The sequence below is a fragment of the Calonectris borealis genome, chromosome 1, assembly GCF_964195595.1.
Source record: "Calonectris borealis chromosome 1, bCalBor7.hap1.2, whole genome shotgun sequence".
In the NCBI taxonomy this organism is placed as follows: domain Eukaryota; kingdom Metazoa; phylum Chordata; class Aves; order Procellariiformes; family Procellariidae; genus Calonectris; species Calonectris borealis.
This window is the reverse complement of record NC_134312.1, coordinates 63,452,401-63,474,602: the sequence shown is the minus strand read 5'-3', so window position 1 is coordinate 63,474,602 and position 22,202 is coordinate 63,452,401. Positions and strand designations below refer to the sequence as shown.

General features: G+C 47.1%; 1 protein-coding gene across 4 annotated transcripts in view; it reads right to left on the bottom strand.

Moving 5' to 3' along the window:
- The window catches only part of HIPK2 (homeodomain interacting protein kinase 2), a 141,068-nt gene that overhangs the window by 93,935 nt on the left and 24,931 nt on the right, over positions 1 to 22,202 (bottom strand). For all 4 annotated transcript variants that reach the window (XM_075157737.1, XM_075157717.1, XM_075157748.1 and 1 more), the window contains exon 2: positions 2,732 to 3,830. In XM_075157737.1, the coding sequence (XP_075013838.1) occupies positions 2,732 to 3,830 (1,099 nt within the window). The remainder of the gene's footprint in view (positions 1 to 2,731; positions 3,831 to 22,202) is intronic.

Genomic DNA, 22,202 nt, shown 5'->3' with positions numbered 1-22,202 from the left:
GGCCACGTTACATGGCAGCAACGGCAAATTGCTCACGTCAAGTCTGCAAGCAGCCCTGGGACTGCCTTAGCTTATGCTGGGCTATGCAGATATGGGCCAAGAAAGAGCATGGAATTTGTTTAAAGACAATTCTGTCTTCCACCTCCGGGAGAAGAAAATAGGCCTATCATTTATAGCAAGAGGAAAGGCCTTATACTGCTCTGAGAATGAGCAGGATCCCACATAACTTTCCTCACTTGAAAGGATTTGGCCATTACATTCTTGAGAGTAGTGTTAAACAAAAAAAAAAAAAAAAAAAAAGAGGGAAAAGAAAAAGCAAGTTGTTAATAAAATATGGGGACGACCTGGGAATGTGCTCCCAAAAGCTCATGATAAAAAACCTCCAGCTGAGAGCCGACCTCCACATTATATTCCCCAGCGCTCTGCCTCGCCTTTACTGAAATGCATGGGGCACAGGGCTTCTGTCACTTCTTTGGCATGCCTGCTTAGAGTCTGAGACATTTTACTCTGAGGAAGCTTTTCCTTCACATTCAGCTTAAATGTGCCATTTCTTGAAGTCATCCCCTTGTCTTTTATACGCTAGCAAGCAAAACAAGTGTAAATTAAATGGAAGACACATGAAATCTTTATAAAGCCCAGTGTTTCCCCTAGCATGAAAGTTCCTTCCCTTTTGAGTGGAATGGGTCTTTACTCTTGCTGTATTTTTCCCCACCAGAAAATGAAGAAAAACATAAATTTTCCTCATGACTTGAATTTAGCTTCATCAGCAGCCCCCTGCTGATGTAATTCAACCCAATGAGATTTTTCTTATTCTTATTTTTTTTTCTGGTGAGCTGCTGCCCCTTTTCCCCTCCTCCCATCAATTCAGGCATGGAAAACAAGGGAGGAATTAGACAGACAGAACTTATTATCTAACAAGCTGCAACTTCAGACTGGGCAGGAATAACATTTAAAATATAAAAAGCAAATTTTATCAAGCCTTTTCCTCCCCAGAGACTGCCACAAAAATATTCCCTGTTTGTCGTTGAGAATGAACCATTTTTCTCTTCATTTCTGCTTTCTGTCACATGTTTCATTTTGGCTGCCCCTTCTGTCTTTCAACTAGGGACCTAGGCTGCTAATGCAGAATCACAGATAACTCAACAACAAAATGCCTGTATTATCTTTTTTTTTTTTTCTTCTAGTCTGCCAGGTAATTGCAACCTAAAAGCTTTTGCATATTTACCACAGAAACAGGTCTCTCCTGGAGGATGGGACTGTCATCAGGTAGAATATTTCATTTAATAAGCCTCTTCTGAGGTATAAACTAGGGTTGGGGATTTTTTTCTGGCCTCCTTCAGAGCAAAGGACAAACAGATAAAAATCAGCTGCTGCAATGCTACACTGTCAAAGTTCCTGTGAAAATTAACTCTTCCCAAGCTCAGAGCTCAGGTGGGCTTTGCCACTGTGATGTTTATGAAGCAGGAAAAGGGTCTTTTATCAACTCATGTTGGTTTTTTGTCCCCAGTCCTCCCCATGTATAAGACAGATTTCTTTCCTATTTACAAACAGAGCAAAATGCTTTTTTGTAACCCATCTGATGAGCTGTGGGTGCTGCCAGGACTGATTTGCATTAAATCAGTCATCAAGATAGATCACATTTTCCCTCTTCACCCGTTTCACAGAATTACAACAACAAAAACATGGCCTGAACATTTCTAAATTCAGCTGTCATCTAAAGAAAAATTTCCTTTTCCCCCACTTTTTCTCCCCACCCCCGAGGAAGCAGTAGAATTGCTTTTCTCAGTCCTTGGGATGTTGAATTGACTGGTACCAAACAGAGGGTCTGGGGAGAACATCTACAGAGAGAGTTTGTGTCTTGGAGTCAAGACCGAGGGAGAGGATGACCTTCCAGGGGTTATGAAAAGAGGCTGCTGAAACTGTTCAACAGACTGAAGAGGGATATGGCTGGTTCACACGTTTTGCTTCGGGCGCGCCTACGCAGAGGTCAGAACTCCATCCTAGCACATAACATACCTGTAGTTAAAGGCACTGTGAGTGGGAATCGACAGTCCACAACGGGTCCTCAATTCAACACCAAATTACTGACAATACTCATTCATCCCTACCAACAGCTTCCCACGTGGAGAAAGGTGTTTCCAGCCCGGCCAGGCTGCCCGCTCACCTGGAGCAGAGCCGATGGGAGCCAGCCAGTTAACTCTCATTAACTCTAGCAAGCTCCACAGCCTGTGCGAAAACTACTCCTTGACAAAGCATCTTCTGCATCCATAGAGTTTTCCTGTGGGCCAACCTTATTTTTGTAAAGTCCCTGAATAAAGACTGGAAGATACAGCTGAAATATGGATTGATTGTTTAGATTAAGGTCTTTCTGAAACCAAGAACCTACTTGCTTTGACTTGGAAAAGAAATGTGGACCCTCCAGATCCATCTCCTCTTCTGGAAACAGACACAGAGAGAACAAAGTACTGGCAGAGATGAAAGGCTTTCTAAATTGTAACTGGCAAACTCTGTTTTTACAACATTTTATGGTTATTTACAAATTAACAATGGTTTTCAATGCAAGTAAACTCCATGAGGTTAGGATACCATTTTTTCTATCACCAACAAGCCATTCTAAGAGCCATCCCAGTAAAGGATTACGGGATGACTCTCATTCACTCACAGGAATGTAGGAAAATTCCCATAGGTAAAATATTTCTCCTAGTAACGTTACATGAGCCCAGTCTCTTACCTGTAATATCTGGATTGAAGGTAGGTAGAACACACAGCTTTAGACACATGGCTAGCTGAACCAAAGTCTATGACCTTGACCCTATATGGCTGTCGGGATGGGTCTACCAACATGATGTTCTCTGGTTTGAGATCAGCATGAATCAGTCCCAGGCTTTTCAGCTTCATTAGGGCAGTTGCTACCTGCTGGAGAATTGGCCGAATGTACTTAAGGGGCAAGGGACTGAATTTGTTTTGTTTTAGGAAATCATAGAGGTTCTGCTCCAACATTTCAAAGACCAAGCACGTGTGATTCTTGTGCTGGAAGCACTCATATGCGCGGACAAAGTTGTAGTCATCCGCACTTTCTGTGCTCAGCCGAGCCAGGATGCTCACTTCAATCTGGCCTTGCCGGGCATAGGAAGGATGGTTCTTTAGGATCTTGATAGCCACAATCTCATTAGTGCCACGTTTCCAGCATTTGACTACTTGTCCGAAGGTTCCACGGCCAAGAAACTCTAACACTTCGTATGTGTTGGTCATGGAACAGAGCACCTCATGTTGCACCAGCTGGTAATCCCCTTCGCTGTTGGAGCCACTGTTTTTGGAGGTGGCCGTGGAGGTGGTGGCGGTGGCTACAGTGGCCCCACTGGCATTGTTCTGAATCATTGGTGGATGCTCTTCGATGATCTGCACGCTGCTTGTGTTCTCGATCTCCTCACTCTTGCGCTTAAGTCCACATTTTTGGTAGGTGTCCAGAAGGCTCACAGTGCTGCGACGCATCAGGTTGTGTGGCCCGCCCAGTGTTTGCCCAGACACTGCAACCACACCAGAAGTGCTATTGGCGGATGTCACCACGATGTGCCCCGTGCTTGCTGGGAAGATGATGGTCTGTTCGTAAGGGATGCTCGGATTGGGGATCTGGAGGGAGGCGTTGACGGCTGCTGCGGCGGCTGCTTGGGAGGACTGCACGTTCTTGCTCTGGCTGTAGACTTTGCTGTGTGTGCCGTACCCAGTCATATCCCAGTTCGAACTCGGCTCCACTTTCAGTTTCTTCACGCTACAGAAGGCACTTGACTGAAGGGTGTGAGGAGAGAAAACTTGCACATGCGAGGCCATACCTGCAATACAACATCAGAGTGAAACCACAGTGTCAAGATGTCTTCCCCAGCTTTTTTCATTTGTTCAGTGGCAGGAAGGGAAAATGGGATACAGACTTCAGATACAGCACACACGCACACACAAAAATCAAGTTCTTCCAGAAATACGCATTCAACACAAATAAAATATTATGCTCTAAAATAAATCATTACCCCTGATTGAACTATACTAACAACAACCAAGATTCCTGCTCTCTTGCTCTCCCCCTTCTCATTTTTAATAACATTTCAATAAATGTTATTTTTACCTCCTCTGCCTAAAGAGACTCCTATTCCCATTGTCTCCAGGAATATATCTAGCTCTCAGGAAGAATTGCTGTCAAATACTGCAAAGTATTCTGCCTATGGAGGCCAAATCTCAAATCCTCAGGCTCATCCTATACTAAACACTTTGGTGGATCTGACTTAAGCCCTCCATTTATTCCTATAAAACCACTGTGTAGCTTCTGGCCTGCAGAGAGCCAGGATGGGACCAGGAGATGATACGCCGTGACAAAATGGAGGTGCGTGGACAAAGTTGAGGAGCCAAGACAGAAGCAGCAGATGATGTTTCAGGTTGCTTGCCAAGTCTGCGTGTGGGAATCGTGCACAATGCTGGTCTGTGCTCAGGGACACTGGAGATGGGAGTTACACAACATGAGCTCCACTGTGTGCTCTCAGTTCTCCCAGATCTATAAAATTGTGTTCATCTATTCTTTTTCACAGTGACAATGCCATCACTGGAAAGCAGATCCCCTGGAAATGAATGGCATTGTTAATGAAGCAACGTACACATGTAGCAGAGCTAGGTCCTAATATAACTTTATTTTTTAAGAAAAGACAAAAACCTATTTTACTGCAAGCTTCTTCGGTTCTAGAAGAGTTAATGATCTTCTACAATGTTATTAAAAAACACCCCCACCAAACAAACAAAAAAAGGAACCCACAACCTCATAACCAAAGTGAAAATAAAGTATCACTGAGACAGACTTACTGAAGGATTCTGAGTAATATTCCACTGAAACAGAAAATGCTCCTATTCAGAAAAAAAGACGTGGTCCACAGAGAAGAGGCCATCTAAGTCCTGACTTGCTGCCAGCTTTCCCTGCCCAGGGTAGGGACGGTACCGCTGGGGCAAAGGTATTGTGAATGGCACAAATCTATGGGGATTCCTGGGGAAGGAGTCAGCGCCCAGTGGGAGTTAAAGCAGAAAGGCACAGCCTCCTTCACCCTTCTATCTGTCGTCAGTGTTTCTTTTTAATAAACCAGAATGACTAGGGAAGAAAAAGACAATATGCTGAGCTGGCACCATTGCTGAATTATTAAGCACAAACATAACCTTGACTTGTTTTCAACTTTAAAAAGTTAAAAGCTGAATGAATGCTTCAGTGACAAAACCACAACAAACTCCGCAGTGCACATGGATGACTTCTTCATGTGGAGACCTGAGAGTGTCTAACACTCGGCTCCCTTTCCTAAAAGAAACTCATTCTCCGCTAGTCCATGTTGCTCTTCAGAAGATTTTCTGGAACTCATTCCAGAGCTCACATATGCATGCATACACTCACACACATGCATGCATAAACATATACACCCATATAAAAAAATACGAAAGTTACTCCAAACTTCCAATGATGAGTAGCATGGTCAAGCAAACACACCTAAACACACCCAACACCCGTTTTCCAGTTAATTCCCCGCAGCCCAAAGCCCAAGAACTGTGCAGGAGAGGGGTGCTGCGGCGAGCCAAAAACCACCGTATGTAGCTACACAGAAGTAACCAGCAAGGCAATCACTCCAGTTTGCTTCAACGCGCCCACCTTCATCCCTGCCGCAGTGATGAATTTGTGAAGACAGGGCAGACGCAGAAGAAAACCCCTATCAGGACACGTGGGGAAACCCTCACCCCTGCTAAAACGCAAAACCCCACTAACCCCACTCTAGCAATGAAGCCCTGCAAACTGCAGCGTGTGCTCCTTTGCAGACGCGACCCCTGCCTTTCATGTCATTTCTGATGCCGTTTGCTGCAATTCCTATTAATTCCTCCCCACCAACCTCCTTGGCAGCAATTTCCAAGGTCCTTGGACCCCCCCAGCTCCCTGCCCCTCTAAGTGCTTTCTCTCCTCTCTCCTTTCCACGGGACGATGATGTTGCCACGAATGCCGTAGCATGTGGCATGCGGCAAGCTCGGAGAACCGCAGCAATATTACTCAACTTGTCATCCTGGACACAAATATTGTATGTGAGTGAGCCGAAACTGTGTTTGTTTTTCCACTGATTAAGAAGAGTCACGGTGTTCCTTCTAGTACAGTACCGACCTGCCTGGAGAGTGGGGTTGGTTTGATGTATGTTTTCCCCCTGGACGCGAATAATAAAGCAGATGTAATTGGTAACATATTGTGGACCTAGAAGAGGTGTAATTTATAGCTTTATGGGTTTCATTCCATGGTGTGCTTGAGCAATATCTCTTCATACAAAATAAAATGGGAAAAAAATGATTGATGCAGAACAAGGAGAGAGGTTCTTCTCACACGTTCCTCTAAAGATAATACCCAAAGACCCAGGCACCCCAAATTAAAGTCAGGATGTGAAGCGCAGCAGCTGCAACTTTCTCAGTGCCACTGTAAAAATCAGGATAATCGCCACCATTAAGAGACAGACTTTCAACTGGTGCAAACTGGCAGGGCTCCAGTTGATATCAGCTGACGCTAAAAACAAGGTCAGCAGTCACTCAACATTGTCAACGTCAGATGGCTGCCTGTGCCCCTTGGTGAAATGAGTTGTTGTTAGGGACTGGTTTCCACATCAACAACCAGCCCCTTGCTGTCCCTGCAACACTGCTGGCAGTCTCAGCAGGGGGACAGGAACAGGGAACAAACACTGACCCACCCTGGTACCCCAAAAATGTGGGGGTGGAGGAAGCAGGGTTGTCTTGTGGCTAAAGAGAGGACTTTGGACTCCTCTTTTGCCACTTCCACCCTCCTCAGAGGTTATATCTCATTGCAGGAGAAATATCTTTTTTCCCCTGAAAAAAGAAGTATGAAATTTTCTTCCTTCCATCCAAAATTATTTTTTCGCATTTGAGATTTTAGGGGCACGTGTTGTAAGGAGAATAACTAGTCCAGCTCTTCAGCATAGTCCGATATTAAGAAATTACAGGCTGATTGACAGCTTGGTGATGGGAAAAGAAGGCTTCTGCAGCGAAGATGTTTTTATTGCAAATTTGCCTGTGCAGCTAATGTGAGAAAAACACAACCCTAAATTTTCTGAGGACACTATCAAATTGTGCTGGTGGCATGTTCTTTTTTTTAAAAGGATCTTTACTCCATGGCAATAGCAGAAATAGTAATAAATGTGAATAAAAGTTGGACAGTTTGTTACAGGGATCAAATTCCTCATTACAGCCTGTAATATGATTTACAGCTTCAGCCTTCTGATTACGTAGGCCAACAACAGCTTGCCGCAATGTCCGTGAAGAAACAAGCAGGCAGTAATGGGGCGATCCATGCCAGTTAAGCCCTGCGACAGCGATGTCCCCTGAGCATCCCCCAGAGACAGTCTCTGGGGAAGGAGCATCCTCACTCCTGGAGTCTTGGAGAGGTGGAGGGGCCATAAACCACGGAGGGAGGGAAACAGGCAGTTTCACTTGGGAGAAGTCCTCTTGAACTCAGGTCTGCCAAGAAACCTCCTGTGCGAGGCTGGGCCTTTCTTGCTGCCTCCCTTTGACCCAGGAAGATCCTAGCAGACACCTTGCCACATTTTGCATGGGACGGCCTGAAGCTGGCCCCTGGTTCCTCTCCTTTTTGCTCTCCGACAGCAGCAGAGGGGGTGAGGATGCTCAGGACGAGCAGCCATGCCCACTGAGCGCTCCTGCTTTCCTGAACCCTGGCTCAGCAGCCCCACCTGTGCTAGCAAATAGCTTTGTCTGGACTAAGGCAAGTGCGACAAGGACTGAACCCTCCTGAGCTCAGGCTTAGTCCCTGCCTTGGCAGGGGTACAGGGCAGCCTCCCGCAGCCCCAGTTAGCCAGTCAGGCTGCAGCCAGGACTCCGCAACAGCTAAATACAAGCCCTGAAGAGTGCAGGTCTAATTTTTATATCACCCCTGTGCACGGCGAAACTCTGAGCTGGGAGCAGGATCAAGGTTGGGCACCATGCATTAAATAAAATTGATAGTTCCTTTCTTTAATAATGAGTTTTAGTGTAGCCATTTAAAGCTCTCACACAATTGACAGTAACTGGATTTAATGGGGCCTCCCCTGTCCTTGATACGACTCACGTAACTCCCCGTAGCATCCACATGAGCTGAAGTTATGTAGTGTGCAACCAGGGGATAATGTTAAAACAGCCTGAATGGCTTTTATTAAAAGACTTGACTTTTTTTTTCCTGAGAACTCCTCCCACGTCAGCTTTCACTTAATAATAATTTAGCAGGTGCTATTTACAATTCAGATGGCCCTCTTCTGCATGCATACACAAATCACACAGCCGCCTCACTTGTACTTCCAACAGGTTTCAGGAAAGCAAATGAGGTAAAGTTCCCTATCCACCCACCTCACCCCAAAGGGCAAAAAATACACTCTGGGGACGAAAGAAGGAACAGTTTGAAAGTCACTGATTTTTTCTTCTGCTTTACTCCTAGCACTTACTGCTGATTTATAAACGTGGCCTTTGCGGTGGCAAGAGACCAAGCCCCTGCCCTGTATTAAGTAGGCAGTAAGACCTTTTGCAGTACCTGCAGAGCTGCCAGTGCACTGTAACCAGAGGCTGCTTGCTGACTGCCGCCAGAACGACAGTGCCTGCTTGAAAAATACCGTCGAAAGCACATGGCATGTGTTCAGCATATAAATGATGCACACAAGACACTCCTGAAATAAATATCTTCCACTTCTCCCCAGAGAGGCACAAGCCTGCAAACTCATATACACACCCAGGTTAAGAAGGCAATGAAAAGGGGATCTGCCAGGTATGGCTAATGTATTGCACCTTCAAAATAGCACAGCACTCTTCTTCACGGTGGCCTCTGTGTGCCCCCTTTGAGGCACTGTCCCCAGTACCACTGCGCTCTTGGAACCTCCTTAAAATTTACTTCCCTGGAGGCTACACAAATTCCTTCTCTTGTGCTACTGAATGTTTGGAGACAACCTCAAAGTGGAGTTCAGACCTAAACAGCCTCAGCTCCTTCCTGTTCCTGGTGTGCAGAAGATGTCAAGGGAGCCTTCATTCCAGGTGAAAATCTCCTTGCATCCCTGCTCTGCTTTTCCTGTCCTGCTAGTAAAACTGTCTCGTCCTAATTAGTAGTTTCCTAAACGCTTATGTAGCGCGCAGCGGTTCTCAAAGATGTGCAGAGCCTGTCCCCTGCACTGCTCCAGACCTGGTTTCACGTGGCTCCAAGCTGCCACGTTTGAACCATGTCCCACAGCCAGAAAAAAAAGCAACTTTCCAATGCACAGAGTAGCTGTAAAGAAACTAACCAAAGCCAAGCATCCTTCTACCACCACCCCCCCACACACCAAAAAGCACGTCTCCCGCTGCAGCGCGATGGCCAGCGAACTCTGATCCCAATCACCTTCACACCCCGTATTCTCCTGCCACCCCGACTGCCCTCCTACACATCCCTCTCCTGCATTTATAGCATCAGCAACCTGCTTACTATTTCATTCTCCACACCATGGCTTTCGTTTGTACGTAGGATAAAAGTTAGCAACCAGGACCACAATTAGTACTCTTGGGCATGGGGGTGTAGGCAGTTCCTCCCTATCATGGCCTGAGCAGGTTATTTTGGCGTGTGGCTCAGGATACTGCTACCTCCCCCCCGAAACCATCTTCATTCCTTTCTTTACTCTCCCTTTTAAATCCTTAAATCCAGGGCAACTTGCCTGCTGAGTACTGAAAGCTTTCTCAGGTGACCAGGGCAAAGAGGACGCAGCTAAGAAAACATTGGGGAGACCTTCCTCTGGGTCAGCCCTGTCCATCCTGCCCCCATCTCTGAGCCTCCAGCTCCTCCGCACCCGCACAGGAGGTGCTGGGAGAGGCGGTAACAGCTGGCCGGGGCTGCTAGCCAGCACCGCTTGGGAGCAGGGCAGTCGGCAAGCCCAGGCTCAGTGCCTACGTACCGATGCAGGTTGAAGGCTGGTGAGATGGCGCACACCCACTTTCCCCTCCAGGACATCTCTGGTGGTGGGGTTGGTGGGAGATGGGTGCTCTCCGATGCACAGACCCCGCAGGGGCAGCATCTCTTTTCCCAAGGCTACGGCACAGACACTGCAAGATGGGCAGAGCTAACCATGCTGCATATGCTCTGGGAAGCATCCCTGCCACCCCAGGTGAGAGCTGTCATGAGTAGCTCAGGGGGAAATGGGCTACCCAGAGCCCTGGCGTGTCCTGCACAGACCAAACCAGGCAGCAACACCCCGGGCCAGACCCCGCACTGGAGCCTGGAAACATCTAAGCTGCTCCAGCCCCATCTGCCCGTGCTTGCCACATCTGGCGGGTCACTAGACAATGTCGCGTGGGCTGGATTTGGACCGTGGGCAACCGCTTAAATAAGCATGCTATACATCTAAAACACCAAACTCATAGGAATTAGTGAATACAAGGCATCACCAGCCACAGATCTCCCTTTGAATCATCTGTGCTGTCTTTTATTGTCTTTAAAGACCGAAGTCAAGTCCCTGAAATATCAAGCCTTTCCTTCAGTGCTCAGTGACCACAATTTCACATCTCACCGCTACAAAACTCCACTCTTCCATATCCACTACAAGCCATGAAACCCTACTATGAGGTATCTTCTGTAATCCAGAAACATCACAATTCTTATTCATCCTTTTGATGTGGGTTCAGGTGCCCATGAGCCTGAGTAACAAGCTGTGGGCTCCTCTGACATATTCCTGGTTTTAGGCACGTGAAGCAAAATCTCAGGACAAACATATACACTTACATTTATATCCTTGATTATATATAATGTATATCCATTTCCCACTTTAATGAATTGCAGCAATGACAAGAGATATTACAGATTTCCTCAGTAAATCATGCGACTAGTTTATGTTTCACATTATAGTTAATTAACAATGCAACACCTGAAAACGCAGGTTAAAATATTCCTCACCAGAAGCTTGGCTGCCTCACTACTTCCTTGCAGATGCTGCAGCCACTGGACCCGACAGCAATTTCTAGATCTAGGTGTGAGAAAGTCCAGCAGTCAAGTGCGTGCTCCCCTGAACTGGAAGGTAACCCCTAGATACCTTCCTAGGGGAAAAACCATCACAGTTGGAATAGCGCAAAACTTCTTCTCTCCAGGACACCTCAACGTCACTGAGTGGAAAGCAAATGAAGGCAGCAAGCAAATACATTTCATAGGCTACAGCCTTGACAAGATAGAGCCAGACCCCAGTAAGTAAACTCCGCTCAGCATACCTGTCAAAGCTGACAGGAAGACTGTCACCTCTATGGAAATCATGAAATGACGTGGCAAACGCTCTACCAAGACATTGAAGTGCTCTCCAGACATAGCGTAAGAAACCTGGGAGTCCACTGCGCCCATGGCAGGTCTCAGCGGCTTGAGAAGGCAGATGGGTAGCCCTGCCAGATGTACCCCGCTGAGCAGCAGTCCTGCCGAGCCAGGGAGCGAAGCCTCCAGCTCCTGTGACGACTTCTGGAGTCCTAACAGCAAAATGAGGCAACGAAAGATAAAGACAGAGGCGGTGGCGGCAGCACCTGAAAGCCTTCAAAGTCTGCATGCGAGTGCAAAGGAACTTATGCACAATCTCAGTGTAAAGACGTTTTAGGAAAGTGGGTGTCAATGAAGCCGGGAACAAGTTTTACAGCCAAACACTCAGTACTCCCAAGGACCTCGGAGGAGAAGAAAGTCTGCTCTGGAGTCAGAGATGGGATGAGAAAAAAAGAACAAGATGAAGTCAGACAGGTGGGATCGACAGAAGCCCTGCTTTGAAGCTTTATCTTTGGAGGACACTGAAGGATGTCTAACAAAATGCTTTGCCAAAGAAATCCCTCTTTCAGTTTTTCAGTTTTCTCGGAGAGAGGCCCAGCAGAGCTGAGGCTGGGCTGTACTGCAGGCTGCTGCTGAGGGACCCACAAGCAGCACCACATCTGCTTAAAGAGCAGGAGACCATGGTAACACCCGTAGCACCACTCAAAACGAGGCATGTCACACTCAGGCTTGTATAATCCCATGCTTAAATGGGCTCCTGAAGTGCTGGGAACGGCCAAAGGAGATGGGGAAAGCAAGCTACCAAGGAATGTTATGTGGCTTCTCCATCCTGAAGCCAAAATGGAGCAAGAGGAGCCTAAAAGCAGTTACTCAGATCCATATGCCAGGTAGGACTGTTTGGCAACAGCATATGTGTTCTGGCCACCTTCCTCCCTCCCATCGTATGTTCTCCACGGAGGCAAAGTGGAACAAACTTTAACCACAGCATTTCCACAGCACCCAAAGTTCCCTTTAGAGAGCTATACAAGATAGCCTGAGCAGTAAATATGAAACTGGCCAGGGCTTGCCTTGTAGTCCAGTTTAGCACGTGTGTGGGTCCATACGTTTAACCTCCAAGCAAATCTGTAATGCAAGAGCCTCTAGGTTCCCACAAGCTCCATCTCTGATTGCTACTTGCTGACAGAGTTGCATCCTGAAAGCAGAACTAAAAAAAAGAAGGATCTCGGCATGGCTCTGCTTTCCAGGCAGTGTGGGTCAAGTCACTCAGCTGGGTCACTTCAGTTTCCATCTTCCAAACAGGGCTTGACAACAGCATCCCCATCTTACGGGAGAAACAGAGGACTTCCTCAATTCCTGACCCCAGGTCCTACAGCCTTCACTGGCCACCCCACCTGGCCCTCTGTCATCTTAGTACCCGGGAAAGAGTGCCAGGGCCTCTGGAAAAGAGACCAAAATGAATCAGCGTTTCCCTCTGCTGCCCTGGCTGTGCCCCCCTCACCCACGCAGCACTGGCACACTCGTGGCTTCCCACAACTGCCTAGTGGAAAGGGTATTTTGGCTTTTTCCACCAGGTCTGCCTCCCCACCTGGATGACTTCCCACCTGTAAATATTAGCTTTGTAATGTCAATGACTCCCAACTGGCCCGCAAGTGTGCTGAAACCACAGGGAATGGCTGGCACTTCGCATACCTCACTCTTAGAAGCAATCCTACTTGTGAAGGCAGGACATGGGCAAGGTTCGTGGGAGTCTCAGGCTGAGCCTCTCACTCCCACAGGATTTTTTCCTAAGTGTTTCATTTGCAAAGAGGCCATTGCATGACATTCAGCCCTTGCTTTGTTTATGAAAGCTGAAACTCAGATCAAGCACTAGCTGGGCTGAAAAGGTCAATTTGCCTGTTCGCAAAGTCCCTCCCTTCATTTCATTTCCATCAGGATACAGACCTGTTGGAGAGAAACAAGCCTCTGGTGAGGTCTGGATGAAATACACAGGATTTGGGCTGCAAAAGAAGACGAAGATGCGAGGAGAAAGGTGGGGAAGCTGGGCACAGGACTCTGCCAAAGCCGAAAATTGGATGACCTCCTAACTATCCCAAAGCCAGGGTTAACTATGTCTCCTCCCTTCTGTAGCAACATCTCCCTTTCAAATAAGAATGAAATCCAAAGACAGGATTTACAGCACATCAATGGCTATGGGGTGTTTTAGGAAATTAAGAGAAGGGATAGTGCAGGTTAATCACCTGACTTTCAGAGTTAAAACAATGCTGTAAATAACAGGTCCTCACACAGGCACACAAACACACACCTGCACAAGGAAAAGCCCTTCAGTTCCTCAAGGAAACGCGTCTTGAGCATGAATGTTTCACCCCCTCTTCCAGACGTCGCCCTCCTCATCACTCAGGACCAAGAAAACATCTCCGAAGTGATGGCCAAACAGTCAGAAACCTTTTTTGCTGTCACCCATGGCGTTTGATTTGCATTCCAAAGTAAGACTACAAAACCAGAAATGTACGACATGAAACGGGCTGGGGCCACGAGCACAGCCCAGGACCAGAACGGGCGCAAGCAGGACTGAGCCATCCAGCCCAAACCAAAGACTGCTGGGGAGACAAGAGGGTTGAGGGTTTGAACGTGGACTCGTTTCTCCCCAAAAATCCCCACTCAGTCATCTCTTTAATTCACAGGCTGCGCCTGAGAAGAGTGACCCTGTAGAAAAGTGCCACTTAACTGTCTCTCTCAATCCCTTCTCCTTCGAGAGCAACGAGTAGCTCACAGGAGACCACGGTGAGAGGGAGCTGCAGCTCCCAGTCTCCATGGGAACATGGGGCGTTAACGGGCGTATCCTTGGGAACCCCGGTGACTGCGATGGCTCGGAAATTCCAATGATTTGTTTTGCTGTATTTGAGGTTGTACTGACCTCTGTCACACAAAGCACAAGGTCACGCTCAGGCACACATAGACACGCAAGCACTTGCACAGCCAGAGGATGACCCACGAAGGCAATGAATCTCTTCTCCAAAAGAGATGAGTGATGCTGCCCCAAGCGATCCCACAGAAGTGCCTCTGGATGCCTCCCTGCCCCACTGCTGGCTTGCTGCTGGGGCTGGCGGTGCATGCCTGATCTCCCACTGTCTTCACAGCAACTCCTTTTTAAGCAAGGTCCAACAGGACAGAGGCCAGTTCAGCATGCAGAGAAGAAGCTTGTTTGGCCAAGGAAGGACAGCCTAGGTGATGCTGTCTTGCTAACACAGAAAGAAAACCTGATTTAGGCATGGGGATAAACTACATGAAGGATTTCAGAGCCTTGAAGAGTAAACATCCGGGAGCTCAGGAAAAGATATCTACTTGAGGAAGAAGGATATAAGGCCCTCGTGCGTGATGAAGAAGGTCAGGGACACCAGTAACTGCCTACTCCCCCTCAAAGCTCTAGAAGAAAAGAAATAAGAGCAAGGGAAGTAATTAAGAGAAAGAAAACAATAAAAACCCCCACCTGGATCAGCAGAACTCCCTGGCTACCATCAGTCTCTCCCCCAGGTTTCTCTTTTGTGCAGGATATGATTATTTATTGACATATTTATTTACTCAGCTCTACAGTGCTTAACACCATGGCTGCTGGGCTTCTTGCGCCGGCAAGACTAGAGCATGAGAGAAGAGGAGCAAAGCTGAACCTCGAGATCCAGTATGATACCTGCCAAATGCCTTCTGCAGTGCAGTCTGAGGCATGCTACCACTGTGATGGGCTAGAAAGGGGGACCGAGCTTTAAAAGCTGCCTCTAGGTGGAGAGAGCCCCACAGCCAGACTGGGCATACACGCTCCTCTTCAACCAAGAAAGAGCAAGAGGCGATAGCTTCGGTGGGGTGTACAGTGAAACACAACCCTTGGTGTAACTTTGCTCCAGATCGCTCAGTGCTTTCGAGACCCTGAACAGCACCCTGCAGAGGCACGGGCACCTGAGCACGCTTCACGCCTTGTACGACTGCGCTCACTCTTCACTACCAGTAACTGCTGTGCGGCACTCATGGGTACGGCACAATTGCTGAAGCCAAAGCTATAGAATCAAAAATCCATGTTAGAAAGGATAGCTGGCTACAGACGAGAGACGACAACCTCTGCAGCTAGCTAAAGGTGCTGTCAGGCCTCCTTCTCATCCATGATCCTATGTTTGTGAATTGACATGTTGCTATGCACTTACCCCATCTCCTCCATAACCATCTTTTTGGCGCTATTACAGCTGTTCTGCAGCCATGCCCTTTCAACCCAGAACACTCGACTCTTTGCTCTTCCTACAGCAAGGAAGTTAGAGGATTCAGCCTAGATGCAACGGGACGACGAGTTCAGAATAATCAATGCACTGGTGATATCGCAGCCAAGCTGTCCACAGTCACACCTACGGGTTTTGACTAATGATGAAAAGGAAGTCTGGCCAAACTGAGTCACAGGGAAAGAAGAGTTTCTGGGAAAGTGAGCTCTGTATGATTTTCTCACAAGGAGCAAATACACCGCTATTTCCACAGGATCCAGAAAAAACAAATTAGTAACATCTTGTGGTCAATCACAAGAGCTTTCAATAGGTCTAGGAGAACCTTGGGCATCTTAAGCTTTGTCTAACATAGTACAATTGGGGAGAAAACTAGCCTGGGGTGGACCTACGGTTGTTGGTAGAGCAATGGTGAGAATTCTAGTAAATGATGAGAGGGGGGAGCTGCCAAAAAAACAAAACCAAAACCAGCTAGGGGAATTTAGTACCAAAAGTCCTGTGAACTTTCTTCAGACCTTATGCACTCAAAACTCACAGAGGGCTTTCCAATATTCATATGGTTGAAGAATAAGAAGAGACTGGAAACTAGATTCAGCAGAAGTACAGTAACTGAGGAAAGAATTTCAGTGGGAAGGGGCGAGTTTACACCCTATAGAAATACCCAATTCATTCAATGTTTGCAGTACTCCTTTGTGGACATACTCCTTGGGTTTGGTCATTTTTTGTATCTGAAAATAGACACGTTTCCCTCTTTAGTCCTTCCTGGGCTCATGGGAGACTGAAATGAGTCACCAGAGGACCAGCTGAGTCATCCAGCAGAAGCCTGGAAAGCGATGCAAAATTGGTCATCACATCCACAACTAAAACGTGGATGACGGCAGCCCTCCTAGCAACCAACCATGCATTAGGCAGCAAGGGTTGGAGACCACGGCCACTACGAGCCGTTATTTTAAGCCAGACAGAAGGCGGCCTTAAATGAAACTAGTACAATGCAAAACAAGCACGGACCACTGGTTCTGCATCTGACACAACGCCCTTCTCCATTCAGTTTCCCCATCCCAGTTGCATTAAGAAAAAGGAGTTCCTTATCTCAGAAATGGCCATCTCCATCTTCCAGATCACAGGCAATTTTTAGCCGATTTTCCGACTTCTACGAACCAAAGTCCCAATTCATTCCATTTCTTCAGAGTATCATCAAATCTTAACAAAACCTGTTTCAATATGAATCTCCCTCAGGACCAAATAACTATGACCTTTTAAGAACACAGGTCTATATTTCATTTTTATGTCTATTATCTTCAGAACAAAAGGAAGTGGGGCAATGGATTTTGAGCACAGAAAATGTATTTACCTAACAATTTTTTTATGGTGACTAAAGAAGTTTAGCAAGTGAATTTAGTGTTCAGGACAGTGGGTGACTGTCCTGAGGAGCTGGGCACACTGTGAGCAGGTGCAGTACAAGCTCCCTTGCCCCACACATCACTCAGACAATGAATCACAACCTTGTATTTGGGCACCAAACAAATGATGCTGATCCTGACCGGCTGCCCAGCCCTCCCAAACCTGCTGTCGATCAGCACACCCCCTCAGGCATGTCTCTGACACACCTGAACAGGCTAAAAGTGCCGAGTGGGACCTCAGTCCTACAAATGTTAGTCACAGGCGTGAAGTTCAAAGCAGACGTATTTATACCAGCACCTACAAAATCAGTGTCCCGCAACACAAAGCTCACCTTTATCTCTGTCCCGCTTTATGGAAATCTGGCAAAACCAGAAAACAAGATGTAGCTGAGTGACAAAAGTCACCGAGAGCCAAGGAAAGTCCTAATATTAACTATTATGGAAATATTTACTTCACAGAAGAGACAAATGAAGGGGAGAAGATGTAGCTCTAGAGCAAAATGAACAGTAGGTAGATCTCTAGGGGAAACGCCTGTTCTCCCTGTGCTGTCAAGAAGAGCAACACTGACTTGGAAGGGCTGGGTCGCGTTGCACAGCTGCTCAGGCACAGCTTGCCGACACCACGCCACAAGCCACCACCGAGCCAAGCGTGGGGGGCTCCAAAGCAGCGGGCGGTGGCAGATCAACAGCGCGGGTCCCTCTGTGGCTCACCCAGAAAACCTGCTGGCTTGAGGCCCCCAACCACACTCCTCTCACCTGCCCCAAGCAGCGGCGAATGGTGATGAGGGACTGCACGCGAGATGGCACCAAACAGGTTTTCATGAAACTGCTCTAAATTTCCCAACTAATGATGTCACTCCTGTTTTGTCTTGGTCCTTCCCTCCAGCTCATCCCTGGGTTTCAGCAAGGCCATGATCCATCCGCCTTGCTGTGCCTCTGCTCCCAGCCCTCTACACCTTCTCTCCTTTTCCCTTGACCAAAAAAAACCCACAAAAAACCCAAGAGCTGAGAGGTTCAGATGGGCATCAGTGAATGAAGGACCCAACAAGCCAGCGTAACGTTCGAACCTTAGGGAAGACAGATGTCAAACAGAAGCAGGTGTAACTGGACATCTAGTCTTTTAAAGGCTTGGTGGTTAGAGACTCCGAGCTGTTCAAATGAAATGATAACTTACTCCATGCTCTGCAGGGTCAGAAAATAAATATGAAGCTGCATCTTGGCAGCACCAGTAGATCCCAAAATTGACCCTCCTGCTTTCTGCTCTGCTTGTTCCAAGGAACACACTATTCCTGGAGGAGTTTTAAAAAATAAAGCCCAAGAAGTGTTCTTTTGTCCTCTCCACTTTCCAAAGCCAATGCAAGCAGCTCGCTTGAGTGGCCCTCCCACGCATGGCACCCTCTGGGTCCTGGCACTCGCTCACAGCCCAGCACCGGCATGATGGGCTGCCCTGGTACCAACCACGAGCAGTGCAGCAAACACAGTGTGCAGCTCAGCACACGCGAGCTACAATAAACTTGTCAGACTGCAAGACATGAATCATATGGATTGCCACAACAGCAACACAGCGTGTGCAGCCCTGCTAAAAAAACAAACAAACAAAAAAAATTCCTAAGACATCCCAAAAGACAGATGTAGGTAAAGGGCCACTCTCTTGAGGCTGCCAGCATAGTTATGCTATGGGGCTTGCCTGAAAACTATATACCCTCCTGACTTGTGACACTTCAGAAATGCTTCTGCATGGCTGTAGCAGGGAACCAGGGGAAAGCAAGAGTAACATTCAGCCTCTTCTCACTGGGAACCTGGACCCTGACCAAGCAGATGCCTGCGTTGCCTGGATGCTGGAGGTGTGAGAAGACGCTTGTAGCAAAGGCTGCTCATCAGTCACCGGGAGCTGTGGCTGCAACGGTTTCTCAGGGTCTTTTGGAAAACACATCTCCAAGCGCACTTAGCCAGTTGGAGGTGCTGCCTGTCTTACACTGGCAGGGAAGTTATGCTGGAGAAACAGTAATGCCTTTTCCTGCTCAAGGTCCTCCTGGAGTCCTTGGTGCAGCCATGAGACTGAAGCATGGAAATAATGCTACGAGTGCATGTGAGGGGTTTCCATGCTGCCCCTACCCTTCAGGGTAGCTTTTGGAGTGGATGTGAGATGACTGCTCTATCCATGCTTGCGGGCCACCAGGACATACTGTTCTTCAAAGCAACCAACAAATGAATCGGTCACTAATAACTAGACTTTGGATGTCTAGTTATATCTAGCTGTAGGATGTCTATGGATGTACATACATTTTTCACTTCTATCACTGCGATACGGTCAATGGGGACATTGACCATTTTACCATTCTGTTTCCCCCTCTGCTCTTTAATGATCTCTCTGTGTCACCTCTTAAGCCACAGTCCTTCAAACACCTGCAGACATGCCTCACCTTCTAACCAGCAGCTGCAAGCCTGTGACCCAAGAGATGAATCAGGCAGAGAAAAGCAAAGGGGAAAGGCGTAAGGCCAGTTCGTTTGCTTTTCCTGGAGGATTCAGGCCAGAGACTTCAGCTTCTCCAGGTCAAGACAGTGTCTGCATCAGAAGATATTCTATAAATTCTTTATTTAACTGTTCCCCTAGGGCAGCCGGCTAGACCCTGACGCTACAGGCAAGTGGGCCTGTGTCTGAGTTTAAGCAGATGAATTGTCTTAACTGACTTCAGCAGGACAACTCACGCACTGAAAGCTAACCACATGTGTAAGCGTTAGCAGGATCAGGGCATTAGTCATCTCCCTTGTTTTCTGCAAGGGGGTTTGTGTAGCAAAAAAAAGCAAAAAACCCCCACAAAACTTGTGGATACGGTTCAGGTATCCGAGTCATACCTGAATCTGAATTAAACTCCTTTCTCTCACTTTCCCTTTTTTAAAAGTACGTGATTTTTTACCAGTTAAGTATTTGGTCTGCTGTTAACTGATTTCAAAAGAAATCCTGTGGAAGGTAGAGTCTCCAGCACCCATGCCCACCCCAGAAGCTGCACACTCTCAGAAGACCTACTCGGGCATTCCGTGGGTTTTCTTCTCCTTGATTTTCTTGCAGATTTTTCCTTCCCCTCTTTCTTCATGACTAGCAATATAAAACACGCTCTCTGCTCTCAGCAGAGTTTGTCTGCTGCTGCTGCACATTCTCCACCTGGAGTGAAAACTCCTCTTTGTGATACCACGTTGTCACTGCAGCCAACAGTGATGTCACAGACCAAGTATTGTGACTTCAGCTCGAAAAGGAGCAGCGGGAGCAGATGAACTTTGAAAACAAAGATACTGTTTTGGTGTAAACAGCCTTCACAGAAAAGAGGGAAAAAAACTGAAAAAAGAAGTATATATAAATATATGATAAATGGAGTTTTCTCAAAAAGAAGTATAAATAAATATATGATAAACAGAGTTTTCTCTAGGCAGATCTCTCAAAGTCCCAACTAGGCACTGAAAGGTTTGTCATTTTGCTCCTGTTCTGTTAAGAAACGGGGCCCTTATTAGCTTTTGAAATAAACATTTTCTATCCTTTTTTAAATTTTGTTTTTAATACCTTCATGTCTCGTCATTGTCCCAGAATAAGCAAACACCATTGCTGTGTAAAGAAACAGGTCTCAGGAAATAATGTACGGTGTGTTTCCAAACGCTTCATAAATCCACAGGCAGCTTGCAAATACTGCCTGCATTCCTGTGTGAGGGTGGTTGTTTTTCATATAAGTCACGTATTAATGCAATTTGAAAAAAAAACTTAACCCCATTCAATCACATCCCCTTCCACCTTTACACTGAAACTCAGAGGTTATAATTACACCCCGGAGCAGGAATAAATTAAAACAAGTGGTGGTGCCGCCTTGTACTCTTTTTCGGAAAGAAAGGTGATCCCATCTACCCTGCCTTATGTGCTCTAACTCAGAACGGGGCTGGCTGGCAGGCAAAGGGGCAAAGAGAAGGTTTTCATGGAGTCAGAAATGAAAATGAGGTCATTTTCAGAGGTCAGAAATGGAGTAACGCATCCCATGTCCTCACATGTACCAGATCTTCAGAGGGGGACGTTATCTTCACTACCTCCCTCCCCTTCTCTCGCCCCGGACATCTTCAAGCCGTGGCACCCCAGGAGCTCTGCGGAGGGGAGCGGGAGGGAGGACGCAGGCACTTCATGGGTTAGACACTTTCCACCCCTTAGTAAGGGTTATTTTAAAAGTAGCACACCGTGACAAAGTCAACACCCAGCAGTTTGGGTGTGAAACACCGGAGGTCGGGGCAACCGACTGATGCATCGCAGTGGACTCCCAGGCAGGCCATGTCTGAGCCCTTCGCTCACGTGGCTCGACGCCATCTTTCAGAGGAGACGAGCCCCTCCCATGGTAACAGCCCCTTTCCTCCAAAATCCCTGCTCCAGAGCAACTCTGTGTTTCCCTCGCTAGCGTTATGGGAGATGGGACGCTGGTGGCGATCCACACCGAGCGCAGGTACGACCTGGAGTGACCAAAGACGCCCGCACCAGTGGTTGCCCCTGTGTGCAGGCACACACATGGCCCCCTCGTTCCTCCCTCACAGGGCCCTGGGCTGAAGCAGGACCACCTGCTCTACCCCAGCTTCTTCTCCAGGGTTTCAACAGGGCTGAGAGATCTCAGCTCAGAGTTACACATTGAAAGCTGCCCATTAAAAGGCATGCCTCCTTTTGGAGGAGTCAATAGCAGGGAATGTGAAAGGCATTTGCTATTAAAAGAAAAGAAACAAAAAAGAGAAAGAAAGAGAAAGAGAAAGTATAGTTGCTTGCTAAAACATAATTACCTAATGCTTGAACAACTGAAATAACCAGCCAGTGCTGGCAGATCAATGTCTGTCTTGACAAACCTTTCTGAAAATTCACATGAAGAAGAAGGGGAAATATCGGTAGGACTTCAGTTATCAGCTGCTCAGGGGACACCACAAATAGTAAGCAGTTCCCTCCCCGAAGTACCCTAATGGCATCCTAGCTTTACAAAAGATGATGCTTGAATATTTTTTCTGAAATATAAACTTGCCATGCACAGTCAAAATTAAAAAGAAATATAGGGCATTTTTAAGAGAAACTCCATGGGGAAAAGCAACTGTGAAATAGCCAAACATCAATTATGAAAACCACATCAAGAAGAGGCTCTTGTGCACGGGCTTTAGGGTTTAGGGATTTGAAGAAAACGTGCATCCTGGTTTGACTCATAATGTAGGCAGAGAACAAACAAGTTTCCTCAACTTGTACAG